The sequence below is a fragment of the Labrus bergylta genome, chromosome 19 (assembly GCF_963930695.1).
Source record: "Labrus bergylta chromosome 19, fLabBer1.1, whole genome shotgun sequence".
Lineage (NCBI taxonomy): Eukaryota > Metazoa > Chordata > Actinopteri > Labriformes > Labridae > Labrus > Labrus bergylta.
Window position 1 is genome coordinate 17,765,461 of NC_089213.1, and position 15,087 is coordinate 17,780,547.

At 42.0% G+C, this 15,087-nt stretch overlaps 1 protein-coding gene across 2 annotated transcripts in view; it reads left to right on the plus strand.

Annotated features, from left to right (window-relative positions):
• The first annotated feature begins 359 nt into the window (after positions 1-359).
• cdk6 (cyclin dependent kinase 6) overlaps positions 360-15,087 on the plus strand; it is a 33,988-nt gene continuing 19,260 nt past the window's right edge. Inside the window, exons 1-4 of one of the 2 annotated variants that reach the window (XM_020631563.3) lie at positions 360-891; positions 1,576-2,103; positions 6,351-6,486; positions 11,100-11,267. In XM_020631563.3, coding sequence (XP_020487219.1) covers positions 1,880-2,103; positions 6,351-6,486; positions 11,100-11,267 — 528 coding nt within the window. In that variant the 5' untranslated portion in view covers positions 360-891; positions 1,576-1,879. The remainder of the gene's footprint in view (positions 892-1,575; positions 2,104-6,350; positions 6,487-11,099; positions 11,268-15,087) is intronic. The other variant, XM_020631564.3, reaches the window with a different exon arrangement.

A 15,087-nucleotide genomic window follows, 5' to 3' on the forward strand; every position in this document is an offset into this window, starting at 1 on the left:
CGCCTCCCACTGCCACAGATCAAGCCTCCGGGCCTTGAACCTGACCCCTCAGGTCCATCTAGGGCGAGCTTGTCACATCGCATCCCCGCTGGCGCATTGTTTCCTGCAGGAGCTCCTCAATGCTTTGAGAGAGATAGATAGTGTGGCCGTCCATCCAACACACCTCCTCTCTCCCCTCTCTGATCCCCGTGGTGCTCCCGGGGTTGACACGGGAGACAAAACCCGCGGAGAGGACTATGAATGGTAAAGGACCGAGGAGGCCGAGGGAGAGCAAAAAGGAGGCGGTGAGCCTTTGTAGTCGGAGAGGAATGCGGAAATGTCCCCGCTCCGTGTCAAACCTCTCTGAAGGGGGTCAGGCCACATTCAGCCGGCGTGGGAAAGCCAGGCAGAGACGGAGCTCACACAGGCGAGCGGGGCTGCAGTTGCATGGGCCTATCCGGGGATATAAGGAAGAAACAAGAAGAAGAAAGAGAGGGGAAAATCCAAAGAAGAGCGTGGTTTTGGAGGGCTGTATCACGCGTTTGCCTTTGTCCTATGACCCCCCCCCCCCCCAACTCCCTCCACGCTACACCCCCTTCCCCTCCACACCCCCACCCACAAAGTTGCAGTGAGAGTGCGTGTGTGAGTTTTCGTTCAGCCCCCCCACCATCTCCTCTTCCACCTCCTACTTCTCCTCCTCCTCCTCCCTGTTTGAGTGTCTCTCTGCCTGGTGTAGTCAGAGGGATGGGGGGTTAGAGCCTGCACCGTCCAACTACCTGTGTGGCCCCCGCATGGAGGACAGTGGACAGTGATGCGTTTGATGCAGGACATTTTATCCGAGACGCGAGTGTCTCCACAACGTTTTATTGGACATGCCGACGTTACGACATTTTATTGACAACATAAACTAAGGTAAACTATAAAAGTCTGGATATTTATACAGAAATATATATATATATATATATATTGTACAGAACATTGTGCAAAAGTGTTTAAAAATGACATGTTAAATTACAAGGCACCTTAAAACCCGAAAATAACCATTCCCCTTTCTAGAATTCACTTTAATTAGCTAGTTTGAGCCCACGCGCAATTAAATTAGAAAAAAATAGAGGAAGCTGTCTTCGTTAAAGAAAACACTTTTAAAACTCCGCTACCGTATTGTTTTACGCAATTACAACAGTTTCATGTCTGAAAGGTGAGTTTTACTGTGTTTTAAACAGACTGTTGCTTTAGGAAGTTCAGACAATGCAATCAGACAGCCACGTGCTCTCAAAGTTTGTGTCGCCTCATGCACGCACATTGATACAAGTTGAAGAGTTGGTTTGCTGTTTTCCGAGCTTAAAATTACTTATTGTGAAATGTTTGTTCTCGTCGTTTGCGTTTTCTCTTTAAAAAAAAAAAAAAAAAAAAAAGTTTAATTCCCTTTAAGAGAGTGAGACAGCCCACATGAGCTTAACTTTTAACAACATTGCTTGTTGGGTGACTTTTATTCTTTTTTGTTGCACAAGCTAGACAGTTTATTTTGAGCAAACACAGATTAAAAAGAGGCTAACGTGTTGAATTTTAATTATTTTACCTTTTTGTTGGTGATAGGAGGACATGAGTTGCTATGCGTAATAGGAGGAGGAGTGGAAGTTCGGACGCAACGGGGCTCTTGTGTTGTTAGTCGGAATAAAACATGATGACAGCCTGTTATTGCTTACCTGGAGCAACATTTGAACAGATTTGACAAAGATGGTGTCTTCCTCCATCTGTGTCTCCCTGTCATCTAGGCATTGTATGTGCCAACTTTTTTCTGTGAATATGCCTTTGTGAGAAACTCTCTGGCTCGTCACCCTCGCCGGGATTCCCCTCAATATTTTCAACAAGAGACGAGGAACAAAACACATCTGCAAAAATGGACAGAGAAAGTGCTGGGACTCGATATGAGCCTGTGGCCGAGATTGGAGAAGGCGCTTACGGGAAAGTTTACAAGGCGAGAGATTTGAAGAACGGGGGACGCTTTGTAGCTTTGAAAAGAGTTCGAGTCCAGACGGAGGAAGAGGGGATGCCTCTCTCTACCATCCGGGAGGTGGCGGTACTGAGGCAGCTTGAAGCCTTCGAGCACCCCAATGTTGTCAGGTAAGTGAAGGGTAGAGGTGGGTAGACCTGTGTGGGTGAATACTTTGATGTGTAGGCATATTTACAAATTTATTTTTAGAGGTGGGGGGGGGGGGGGGGTAGAAGTTTTTTGTACAAGATAAAGACATGCAACTTCCTTTTTGATGATCTGTGGTGGTGACCATGCTGCCTCATTTGACCTTTAGGTTAGGCTTACATGATGCTGCTTGTCCTCTTGTTTTTTTTGGTAGCAGACATCTTGTAACTGTCATCTGAATGAGCTGGTTGATGACACCATTAGAAGACAGTAGCTACACACCTGTCAGATCACAACTTCCTTCAGTCCCACTGTCTATATTCATTGTTAGCTTAATCTCATTCATTATCCTCTCCTACCACACTTAACTCCTCATGTATTCATCTATGAAAAAGTTATCCCCGTTCAGAAAATGCATTCACCAGCAGAACATGGATCTGTGTGTATACCTGAATGCATGCATTTAACACGCATACGTGGGAGAAAAAAAAACACATTATGATCTCATTAAGCACTAATGTCAAAGTTGATTTAAAACATGGATCAGATTTGGCATGATTGACAGATATCTTATGAACATGCATAAACCTGTTACGCTCACATTGCCATCCTGCATGATCTCTGTTGCTTACCTTTACTCAGTCAAAACCGATCATGGATCTGATCGCATACTCAAAATCTCTGTGCGTATATTCAAAACCCATGGTTACCTTCCAAACTAGTAATCACATGATAGTGCTAATTTCATCTGCATGTAATTTATTGAAAAAGAAACTATCTCTTACCTTATTCTGAGGCTGAAGTCAACATCATTAGATTGGTTTTGCTTTACCAGTCAGAACAACAAAAAGAATCAGTGATCAGAATCCCCCCAAATTTTTTTTTCAATATTTTCAAAATATCATTTACATATGTTATATTGTTGTAAATGAATGTGTCTGCTAGAATTTTGAAACACTAAGAGCAGTGCATCTGGGACTTGTGCATGGTTAGATATTACAGCACCAATGTTGCTGTGTGTCCATGTCAAATAAGAAAGTAAAACTAAATGAAATTCCATCTAATAACATGCTGTATTTAGCATACATATTAACTTCACCATGTTAACTCCCTTGGTAGTTACTGGACTGAAATACAGTGAAACAAAATCCACAGAAAGAAGAAAACTACAGGTTTTTATTCTGGAAAGACTATATTCAGTACACATCTTGTTGTTTTATAATAGCTGTACAATAAGTGAAGCAGAGATTTGATGCTTTTTTGTATGTTCTGGGTTTGAGTTTGTCCATTATGGCTGCATTTGTTCAATGCTGTCAATACTCACCTATAATATTGATGTGGCCTTAAGCAAGACACTCGCACTCGCCCAGCTCAGTTACTGTACGTCAAACTGGATTTAGTGAAAATACTCAAGTTAAAGACATCTCTGGTTTTGAGTTGTGTCCTCCTTCCTCCTCTGCATGTGGAGGCCATTTTCTTTCACTTTTGTAATGAATTGTTCACTCAGAGGTCAGAGACTGCGTCATATGTTGGAACTTGCCAAGGTCTAGCCTTGGTACAGGTTTATTATGGAATATTGAGTGCTTTGGGATTGAAGGGGAAGCTCTAAATGGACGTTTTAGAAGCACAGTTGAAGCCCTTGGGCCTCTGACAATATATCCCCAGTGTATCAATGAATAATGGAGGATAATGCTTTTCTCTTAATGGTTTCAAAATGGGATATGTTCTCACTGGAAGACATGCATCTTTGACTAAAGCTCTCTTATGTAAATTTTATTAAAAAGTTCAACACATTTTGTTGCGACCATGAAAGCAATTTTTAAACAGAGGGACTTCGCTGTTCTCCGCTTTTGCCTATAGCAGCTCACCACCAGTAAGAGTGCATTGTGGGCTTTCTGTGTGACTCGCGGCAACCCCTGGATGTTTGTAATGAGGCCCATTATTCATTCCATATGTTCAGTGTCTGCTAAGAGCCCCCATTGTAGCCCAACAATCGAGCTGTGAGGGGCTTCTAACCTCAGCGCTTCGAGAGGAGGGCGCCGTCTATGCTGTGACATCATGCACAGAACCTTGAATGATACCTCACCCACCGCACTGACTGTGGAGGTTCAGTCATTTCATTTCATTCCATGCATCCATTTTAAATGGCTTATGTTGGTCAGCTAGTTTGAAATGAAGACGCACAGGTGTTTTAAAGTTTTGATATGACATTGAAAGGGTTACTATCAGTTAACATTTGCAGCAATTATAGTCATTCCCTATTTATTGTCAATATTTGCTCAAATTCCCTTTGCCATTTTTTGGGTGTCATGAACGGATGTGGGCGGCTGTGGCACAGTTGGTAGAGTCGTTGCCTAGGGTTCAATCCCCAGCTGAGCAACATGTCCGATGTGTCCTTGGGCAAGACACTTAACTCCGCATTGCTCCCGCTGCTTCGGTGGCGGTGTGAATAGATTATATAGAAATATGAATGGATTAGTGTTGTACTTACTCTCTGATGTACGTCGCTTTGAATAAAAGCATCTGCTCAGTGAATTGTAGAATGAACACGTCATTACATGACTTGAAAGCTTTTTAGAACATCCACATTAGTTTTACACACGTTAAAGTATATGTTGGCGTTTGTCATTTATTTCAAAGTCAATAAATATGATAAGAATGTTTGTTAAGTCAAAGTCTTTGGGGAACACGATCTTCCTTCTTGTGATACTCGCCTCAGAGATTGGAAATTGCTCTATGGATCATACTTCTGATTTTATTGTCTCGTTCGAATACCCTGATAGTCGTAGTAATAAATACACAATATAAAGGTAATGTGATCACAGTTATCCATTACCTTGATACATCTTCACAGCTCCGTCAGCTCGTGTGTTGTTGTGATAAAGATGCTGCCTCTGCAGCAGCTACAGGCACTCGACTTCCCAGAGAGCATCAGGAGTTGTCATAGTGCTGCTGGAAGAATGCTGCTTGTGGTCCCCAGCTCTTTGAAGAGGACATTCTGGAAAGCTTTTTCAGCTTTTCACCAAAGCCTGCTTTGGCAGGTCGGCTGACATAATCTGGATTCTTGGCCTTAGTTTGTTGCCTAGTGAAGCACCATAAGTGCATGTGTTTAAGGCCTGATGGTCCTGAATTTCCAGAAGCTTTTCATACCTTTTATTTTTTTTATTTTTATTTTTTTACTGCCTACTGACAATAGGTTCAAAAGGCCCAAGATGTCTGATGTCCGAGGAGAGAGAGTAGGTGATGCTTGATTGACCAGCTAAAAATGACAAATGAAAAATGCAAACTCTTTTCTTTTTTTTTTTGCTGCATCAACAGCCACATTTTTCATGCATGTACTTAAACTTTTCGTAGCAGTAGCCACACAGGTGAACCTGGTAACATTAGTAACCAGCCCCTCTACAATATGGCGCTCCGTAAACACTCATCATTCATTATTGTGTCTGAAATCACATTCTAATTCGGCACTTCATTTGGTTTTTCTGTTGAAGACTTTATTATGAGCTCATTGGCACTTTTGCACTTTTTGCCGATGCACAGAGCACCGATAAAGACATCGTTACTGTTGCAGGCTGGCCGTATTTCTCTCGTGAACACCGTAATGCATGATATTATGTATTACTTGGTTAGTGACTGTCTGTTGTACACTACTTTTCACAACACATTGTTTTATGAAATAAGTAATAATTGTCACTCAGAAGTTGTGGAGCACTACAAAAGGGTGAATCACTGTAATAGTGTGCTTGTAGTGGGTGATTTCAGCCACAGTCAATGTCGTTAGTTCTACCTGTCTTTAAAATGTCTTCAACTGCCCAACTCACTCCTTATTAACCCTGAAAGAAAAACATGTTACGATTCTCCAGTGTAAAATAGATCCAATAGATTGTTTTAGGGGTTTAACACAACACAGCCAAAACATAAAAACATACAAATGCTTCCAAAGAAGACATTACCAGTTAAATGTTTAGATTGCTCCTACTCAGTACTACTAAGGGTTAAACTGGAAGGAACTGGTAAAAGTTAAACAAGGGACATATTTCAGACAATGGCCATTTCCGCAGGACAATTAGGGACATAACAATGATATGCACAAGATAAGGAAAAAAGATGTTTTGATTCTACCTTCAGTCTCATTAGCTGTGGTCGCTCGCTCTGTCGCAGCAGGCTGAGCAGAGTGGACCAACGTTAAATCAACAATATTGATGTCCTCCACCTGTTTCTCTTGTTCCAGGTTGTTTGATGTGTGTACAGTGTCTCGGACTGACAGAGAAACCAAACTCACTCTAGTCTTTGAGCATGTGGACCAGGACCTGACCACCTACCTGGAGAAGGCCCCTGACCCCGGGGTACCACCTGAGACCATAAAGGTAACCATTACCCTAGTTACCTAGAGGTTTGAATGTTTGTGTTGGAAGCTTTAATGATTATTATTATTATTATTAGAACACTATTTTTGGATGTTTTTACAAGGAAGGATTTCAAAAACAACAACAAATGGAAGAAGGTACTGTGAAATATTGCTTGCAATCTCTACTTGAAATGTGAAGGAAGCTATTTGCTAATCTTCTGTGGTTGTACATTGCATGGCTAGAGCTGTGTCTGCATGGTACTGAGTGAGTTTACAGAGGACAGAGAAAAGTTCCCTTTAACATCAGAGGTACCGGAGCATTCTGGAGGGCAGCACATGTGGCAGATGGGCTGCAAATTAGAGGCTCCCCATCTTCTCTATTTTCAGCCTTCAAGTCCACACTGTATTAACAGATGGAGACAAAAAGTCTGTGTGTGAAGTACTAGCCCGAAAACTCTTTTTTTTTTTTTAAAGTGGACTCGATTAAATGCTAGCTGCAAGTTTAATGTCTGTACCATCAAGTCATTCAAACTCACAACAGATATAACATTTCTCCATAAATCAATTCACAGAGTATCTGTTTTCTCTTTGCCAAAAGGTCGGAAATTGATTTTTTCCACAATCCCTTTTCTCTCTTTATTTCCATTTTTCCCACACTCAATTCTTTTTTAAAAATCTCTTCATCGTGTTTCACCCCAAGGTCTGTAAATGTATCGTGCACAATATCGGAAAAGGAAATCTCTATTTTTGGACAGAGGGGGCCTCAGAGTTTAAAGTTTCGTATTTGAAACAGAGAAGTTCTTGATGCTAGAGTCAAGCCGTTTGTTTTCACCTGAGGGCTGGGTTTATGTGCCATCATTTTGTGTCGAGCTGTAATGTCGACGGGATGCTGTGCAAGTGAAGGTGAGTCAGGTAGATCACACCTGAGGCATTCCCATGTCTTTCTCTGAAGATGATACACTGTGCAGTACAGTAGATTGGATATTCACCCAATGATGATTGTGTGGATAATAATGGTGGTGTGCTCGAGATATAATACCTCTAATGAAACACTGACACTGCTTTTTGACATTGGACATAAATTCTCAGCCATTGTGAAATTATTTGTAGCTTTAAATACTCTGATTATTAGGCTGTACAGTAAAAGTAAAAGTAAACACAACATATTTCTGCAAACATCTGTCCTTTTTCCAAGTACTTTTCAAATGTGAAGATCTGCTCTGTGTGTTTGTTTTTGGACTGTTGATTAACAGAATGTAGATAAGTCACCTTGTCCCCACTCTTGCATTTTAAAGGTAAAACAATACATGAATAGTGAATAAAAAAATGGAGGAAATTGCTGGCAAAAGTTGTTCATTGGAGCCTTAGAAGTCAGTCATTTTTCATGATGAATGATAGCTTGTCTCCACTTCTTTTTGTATGAGGATTTACTTATCAAATAAGTTTCCATCATTGTAAATGAAAAATATTTAGGTTCATTGTTAAGAAAGCAATCTGAAGGTTTGAGAACTGTTTTATTCTTTGTCGTTGAGAAAGTCCCACATGTATTATTTAAAATGGGAAAACCCCTCTTATTGTTGTATGGTCTTTTTTCACAGGCATTCATGTTGTCATACTTGATCATACACATAAATAGTAGTAGTTTTCTGTAGCAGGTTTATTTTGATATTCCTTTCTTTAAAACAGCCAAAGATTTAATCTCAGATCTGGTTTACTTTCATTTTTCCACAAACCTACCAAACACTTTTTTTTTTTTTTTAAGATTGCTAGTGTCAGAACTATAAGAAAAAATGATAGTTTCCCCCTCAAATTCTGATGTTGCAATCCCTCAAGCACTTCGTTTGAAGCATACTGACCCCTAAAGACCTCCTTCTTAAGCTTTCCCTAACATCCATATGGCCTTTAGGGGACAAAAGGACAAAGTCGGAGTGACATGAAGACACTGGCACCATCCCTTGTTGTAGGACAGCCCCCCCCCCTCCCCCCCCCCCCCTCCCCAACAGCCTAATGTGGTCTTGGCAGATGTCACCAGATAGTGTATCTCAGTCCAGCTTTCACAGCACAACATACCTGTGCCTATCAGATATAACGTCCACCTTTCCGAGACTCAACTTTGAATACGAAGAACTAAGAAAAAGCAGTCACACCAAAAACAACAGACATACTTCCCCTGAAAACCAGACTCTCCCCAGCCTGTCCACTGCACGCCCCCTCCCTCCACCACCCACCCACCACTCTGCCTTACTCAGACTCAAGACCCACCACATGGTCATTGATGAAAGAGGTCCTCCTCCAGGAATCAAATGAGCTGGAATGACATCAAGCAGCCAGTCTGCCCCGGCCTCAGTGCTCCTCAGCCGGGCAAGCGCTTGGGTCTCACCCACCCTCCTCCGCCGCCACTCTGCAAGCTTCCATAGCTCTATTCTCTGGGCCCATAAAGGGGGAGGTTAATGAAGCATGGGGAGGGAATTACACTAACGCTAACCGGCAGATGTCCCATATTGTGCCTGGCTACAATAAACAATATGGCTGCCTCTGGTGCATTTGCATCAGAAAAGGGGGCGAACCCAGTAAGCCATGTTTTGACTGCATCTTGCGGAGAGATGACTACTTTTTTGGTCCTTCTGCCTTTTTTTAGGGTCATATGTGTCACCTATTGTGATTTTTCTTCCTGGCCAAGTTGTATGCGGAGATTAAAAGGTTGAAGTTTGGGTTTGAAGACTTTTGTGTGCCATGCAACTTACGTGAGTTTTGTTGCTGCTTGGTTCAATATTTTGTGGCTGAGATGATGTAAAGAAAATGTCTTTGTGTAACACGAGGTATTAAACTGTGTGACTGTATTTATTAAGATATTAGTTACACATAGCTAAACGTGGGATTTCCCATTTTCAAATGCAGCCAACTAGCAGTTGATCATTTGAATGTTACTCAGCTGTGACAGTAATTGATACAGCAGAAGAGATGACACTCAGGCAGAGGGGGGCACAGTGTTGTTTGCATGTTTGTCTAAAAGTCACACTTCTGAGATAATTAGTGTTTACTAGGAAATGCTGTTGAAAGGAAGCACGGCAAAATGGCTATTTAAAGCAGAGAGGAACTGGTGGTGTGGTGGGGGGGCTGCTATTGTGTCAGGCACCCCCCCAGAACACACACACACACACACACACACACAAAATAACCAACTGCCTGCCTCTCTCCTATGGCTCTGTCTGTCTGCTGCCCTCCTCACCGGGTCATGGCTGGATGGAGATGTAGAAAGGAAGGTCTGTTCATGCATCCTGCTTGCCCTTGGTCAGAGGGCACACACACACACACAGCATGCTTACACACACACACACACACACACACACACACACACACACACACACACACACACACACACACACACACACACACACACACACACACACACACAGATGCACCCTTACACAGTCTGAGGTGCACATTCGAACAAATAATGTTGTACACACTTACATCAACCGAGAGGGACACTGTGTGTTTACAAACACACACAACACACACACACACACACATCACACCCCACACCCTGTCTCCGCAGCATTGTGTGTGGCGCCCTGTCTCTTCTTCCATGGCCAGCACAGCAGCCAGCCCCGCGCCGTTTGCTAATGTTTTCTGCTTGAGTGTGCAGACCCCTTTGACTCACTCACCAGCTGGTCAGCCAGTGAATAGCGCTGCGGGCTCAGGTCCATGTCACTTGTGAGGTCTTGGCGGAGAGAGAGTGTGTGTGTGTGTTTTGGAGGGGGGTGTACAGCCCAAGATGCAACAAACCCCCACCAGCATCACAGTATTACAATTCACAAATATCTGTTTTTGCCTTTTAGTTTTCTGACCGATCAAATGACTGTGGAAGCTCATTTATTACCTGCGTAATCTCCCTATTTATTTGTATTTGTCATAAGGCTTTCACCTGAAAGGACTCTATAAGATTTTAACCAAACAATCCAAACTCCAGCTCTGCCAAAACCACCTGGCCACAATCCCCTGTTAATGACTTGTACTTGTTTACAGGTGCAGGACCTGTTTGAGAGTATTTCAGTTTGAATAGAACAAGTCTTAGCTGGTTTTAACATAGTTGACTGCTGTTCACACACCAGTCTACTTGTGCTTGTCTGTCATGGAGGCAGTCAGAGCCTATGGCCATTCTGAGGTCAGATTTTGGGCATAAAAAAAAGACAACAAGAGCTGATTAACTGAATTAGGACAGCTGCTATAATAGAGAGAGCCATGCTTGTACAGAGCAGGGCCCCTCGCTGTCTGTTGGTTATCGAACATCTGCTACAGTTGACAAGAAAAGTCAGGCCTCCTCTAGTTAACTCCCCCCTTGCCACAGTGTCTCTGCCTTTTGTGCTTAAGTTCTCACTGCGTGAACCTGTCATTCTGGCCTTTTGTTGCCTGGCTTGACAGGGACAAATTCAAATTCTGACGTACAGATGTGAGCGTTGGAGCTTATTATTTTCGCTAAATCAAATTCTTGACTGTTCAAGTGTCATTTTCTGTCACCACTATCCAAAAGCTCGGAACCAATTTTACCTATTTGATCATATGAATTGTTGTCATTGTCATAATTATCCATCACTCTCTCTCTTTTTTCCCATTCTGTTCTCTTTGCAGGATATGATGTACCAGCTTCTCCAGGGGCTGGACTTCCTGCACTCACACCGCGTGGTTCACCGTGACCTAAAGCCGCAGAACATCCTGGTCACCAGCGCAGGACAGATCAAACTGGCCGACTTCGGCCTCGCTCGCATCTACAGCTTTCAGATGGCGCTCACTTCTGTGGTGAGTTATGTCGTTTTTGAATATCTGAATTCAGTTTTTCTCATCCAAAAGTCTCTTTTAAGCAGAGTGACTAAACACAAACACTGTTAACTCAGCTGAAGAAGAAAGACTGAAAAAGTGGGTTGCAGGATGTTTAAACTGGGTCGCAGACAAAAATAGACTTGGAAAGGGCAATGTTGCATGACCTCAAATATTAGTTTGTGTTGTCATATAGTGCACAGGCTCTGACGCAATAAGAGTTTGGTTAATTTCCACCTACATAAAGTAATTAGTACTAAGTACTACATCCGTGTCCTCCAAATTCTGTCATGCTTGCTACAGAGGAAATTTAAGTTAAGTTTAAGGTGTTCTGTCCACTGATATATATGCTAAATGCAACAAAACACAATTGTCTTGCTAGTACCTTAATCTTTTTAAGAGCTTATTTTCACCCAAGTATTCAGAATAATGAATAGTTGCTACTGACTCTACCTTTAATGCTTTTGTGCAGATATTTGCCAATGCTATTGTGCATATAGTCTTTACAACAAGCATTCTCACAGAGGACTCATCTGATGTGAGAACCGATTCTGGAGTGAAACTTTTTAAAACCGGAATTGTGTTGTTTTGGCGACATAATAAAATATATGCCTACTGCTAATAAAGATCGTCAAACAGGCAGAGAGAAACAGAGGGAGACAGTGAGGTTAGCAAAGTCTGGACCTTGGTTTGTTTAATAAAATCTGGGTTATTAAGCAGGCCATTTTCATTTATTTTTGTGCGTGCTGCTCAAAGGGATTTCAGTCAGCAGCAGATCAGCTCTCTGTCTCTTTCTCTCTCTCTCTCTCTCTCTCTCTCCATCTTACTACCTCTCTCTCTTTTTGGCATTGTTACAAGTTAATTTAAGATTAATTAACTCAGTTATGCCATGCAAAAACGAAATATGAACTATAAATTGCCTACTTGTATACAGCTGCAGGCTATGGCTGAAATAGTGGAGAAACACAAGTACTGTTAAAGTTGGCATGTTTGTAAAAGCATTTAGATAAGTGATATAATCCTTGCATAAATTTGCATTAACAGCAGTAGAGTTTTTAAAAGAAACCAAAGATGATCCAAGAAGGGATCTTTATAAAGTGGTGAAGTAAAGGCACACATTTTTACAAAAAAAAATGTATGTGAATGCACTTACAATACAATAAATGACATTAAGAAAGTTACAAACAGTATTTAAAAAAAAAATATATATATTAAATAAACATACATTTTGGGCTGGCACACCTAGGCAGTGCGTGCGGGATGGGTGGGTATTGTTCAGGCTTTTTTCGTCCTTTGCCAATCACATCTTTGGTCCAGACGCACACAAACCAACACACTGACACACCGCCTTGAACTATCCGCCCGTCTCTGGAGACTGAGATGAAAAGCGTCTAAAGTGACGTTGCGGGCACTTACAGGGCATCAGCGAGCAGCTCTGCAGCATCAGGCAGAATGATAGGGTTTCTCTGTGTAAAATGAGAGCCAGGCGCCCCCGCGGTCCGTCTCAGGAATCCCTCAGTGGCTGCTGCAGACGGGGATGGGACAGACGAGGAGAGACGGACACCCCTCCCTTCCCACTGTCGGTACTTTGATGTCCAACTGGTGAGCTGTGGGCTCTGATGACCAGATAAAATGTAGAGAGAGACTGAAAGGAGTCTTTGGAAGACTTGAAGATAGAGAAAGATGAGACGTTTAAGATTAAGGGAGCAGGCTACTTCTCATTATGTTGTTATAAGCTTTAATTACAAAGAGAGTTTTTTGATGCGTCACTTTCACACATATATTTGCTTCCATGGCATAGATTTTTTTTTTTGCTAAGTATCTTGAATTATATTACTATTCAGAAATGTTTTGTTTATACATTTCAGTATATTGTATATCAGTTGCTTAATGATAAAACTAAGATTTTCTTGTCATGTTTTTTTCATGGAGGATTGGATATTAGTACCGGTCTTTCCATCAACCTTTCATGCTAGAAGTGCTGTTTCAGTTCAAGAAGATGGATTATAATTTGAAAGAAACTGGGACGGACGAGTAAATGTAAACGTTACTCACCAGATCTGCTTTTGAAGCATGAGAATGATCAGAAGCCAGATGGGGGTTGTAGTTTTAGAGCCATGAAACTTTGGTGATGCCAAGTACGCAAAGCTAATAAGAGAACTTTAGCCACGCTCCTCCACTAATGGAGCATCTGCCCATCTAAAGTAAACAAACGTCCTTTGGGATGGAATGCAAACTTTGATGCTGCTCTCACGATGTGAAAAGACTGACACACACACGCCTGTGCCTTTGTCTGCTCAATAAGAGTTTTATAAGGTTCTCCTTGAAAATGCAGACTGCTTTTGAGTTTGAAACCTTTTCTTGCATACGATTGGTATTGACCTAAGATCACTGATTAAATGTATTAATTCATTGTTTTCTTGGCACACTAGGAAACAGTCGCTGTGGGCTATTTAAGAAGTAATCAAATCTAAGCTTAATATTCTACACTCATTATCAGAACAGTATCCCTCTCTTTTCCATACCTGATATGAGCCAAACATTAGACTCCAGGAACGTTTAAATTTAATTTTGTTAATGATTATTCAGATTGGATTGGAACTGATTCAGATATTTGATCACTGCTGATTGAAATGAAATGACGCGGTTATTGACAAAGTTATTATCCTAGCAGGAAAGCAGGCACGTTTCTTTTTCTTTGTTGAGTTAATGTTTTTCTGTTATGACTCGACAGGGGTAATTTTGTCAAAGGCAGATTAATTATAAGGGAATTCACCTATAGTAATAACTGGGAGAAACTAAGTACCCGAAACTACTCACGCACACACAACACACACTCATTTCCTTCCTTGGGGCCCAAGAGTGAGACGGAGGATGTGTGTGCGTTTGCGCAGGAGAGTGCTGCAATGTGAGCACAGGGTCTAAAGCTAATGCTGCCCTGTCTGGAATCCCCCTATCAGTCCCCACACACACACACACACACACACACACACACACACACACACACACACACACACACACACATACATATAAAGACACCCAAAACGTCCCTTCATCCATTCAGTGTTTCCTCTTGCTAATAAAAGCGGATTGAGAGATGGACACATGTACATCAACACACAGTGTTAAAGATGATCTTCCCCTTTGCCCAACAGACAAGCAGTTGCTTATTTAGTCACTGAAGGCCACCGTTACTGGCACACAGATGGGCTTTGGAGAACTGCTGTTTCTTAAGCGAATGGGGCACTTCTCTCTCACTTTCAAAGTGATTCATTTAGCACTTCTAAAATGACAACATAGCTGCCTTAAGCATTTGCATAAAGTCGTCAAAAAAGAGTCCCTTGCTCCTTTTTTCTCTTCCCAGTGTCACTTACTGAAAGCAGTACTCTTGTTCTTTCTGCTGATGATTTACCACAACTGCTCCAACTTCTCTTTTTGCAATGAGTTTGCTTTCTCACCTAGCAACGAGTGGGGGCTGTTAATATGTCATTGACCAAAAATCTGCTTTCTCTGTGTATTTAACTAAAAAGTGTGCGATGGCGTCTGGCTGCACTAGCACATGCATGGTTACATGTGACTGTTGGCCCCATCAGCATCACCCACCTACCATGTTGCACATATTTCACCCTCAGAGAGAGTTAGAGGGAGGTAGACTTAAAGGGAGAGAGCGAGAAAGAGAGAGAGACCACCCATTGGGTCGGTACTGGGGTCCGGATTAGGCTGCCCCTGGCAATCCCTGGAGGGTCGTTGCTTTGTTGATGGTTTTTTAATGACCCCAGCCTGGCCAAGGGCTCATTGTACT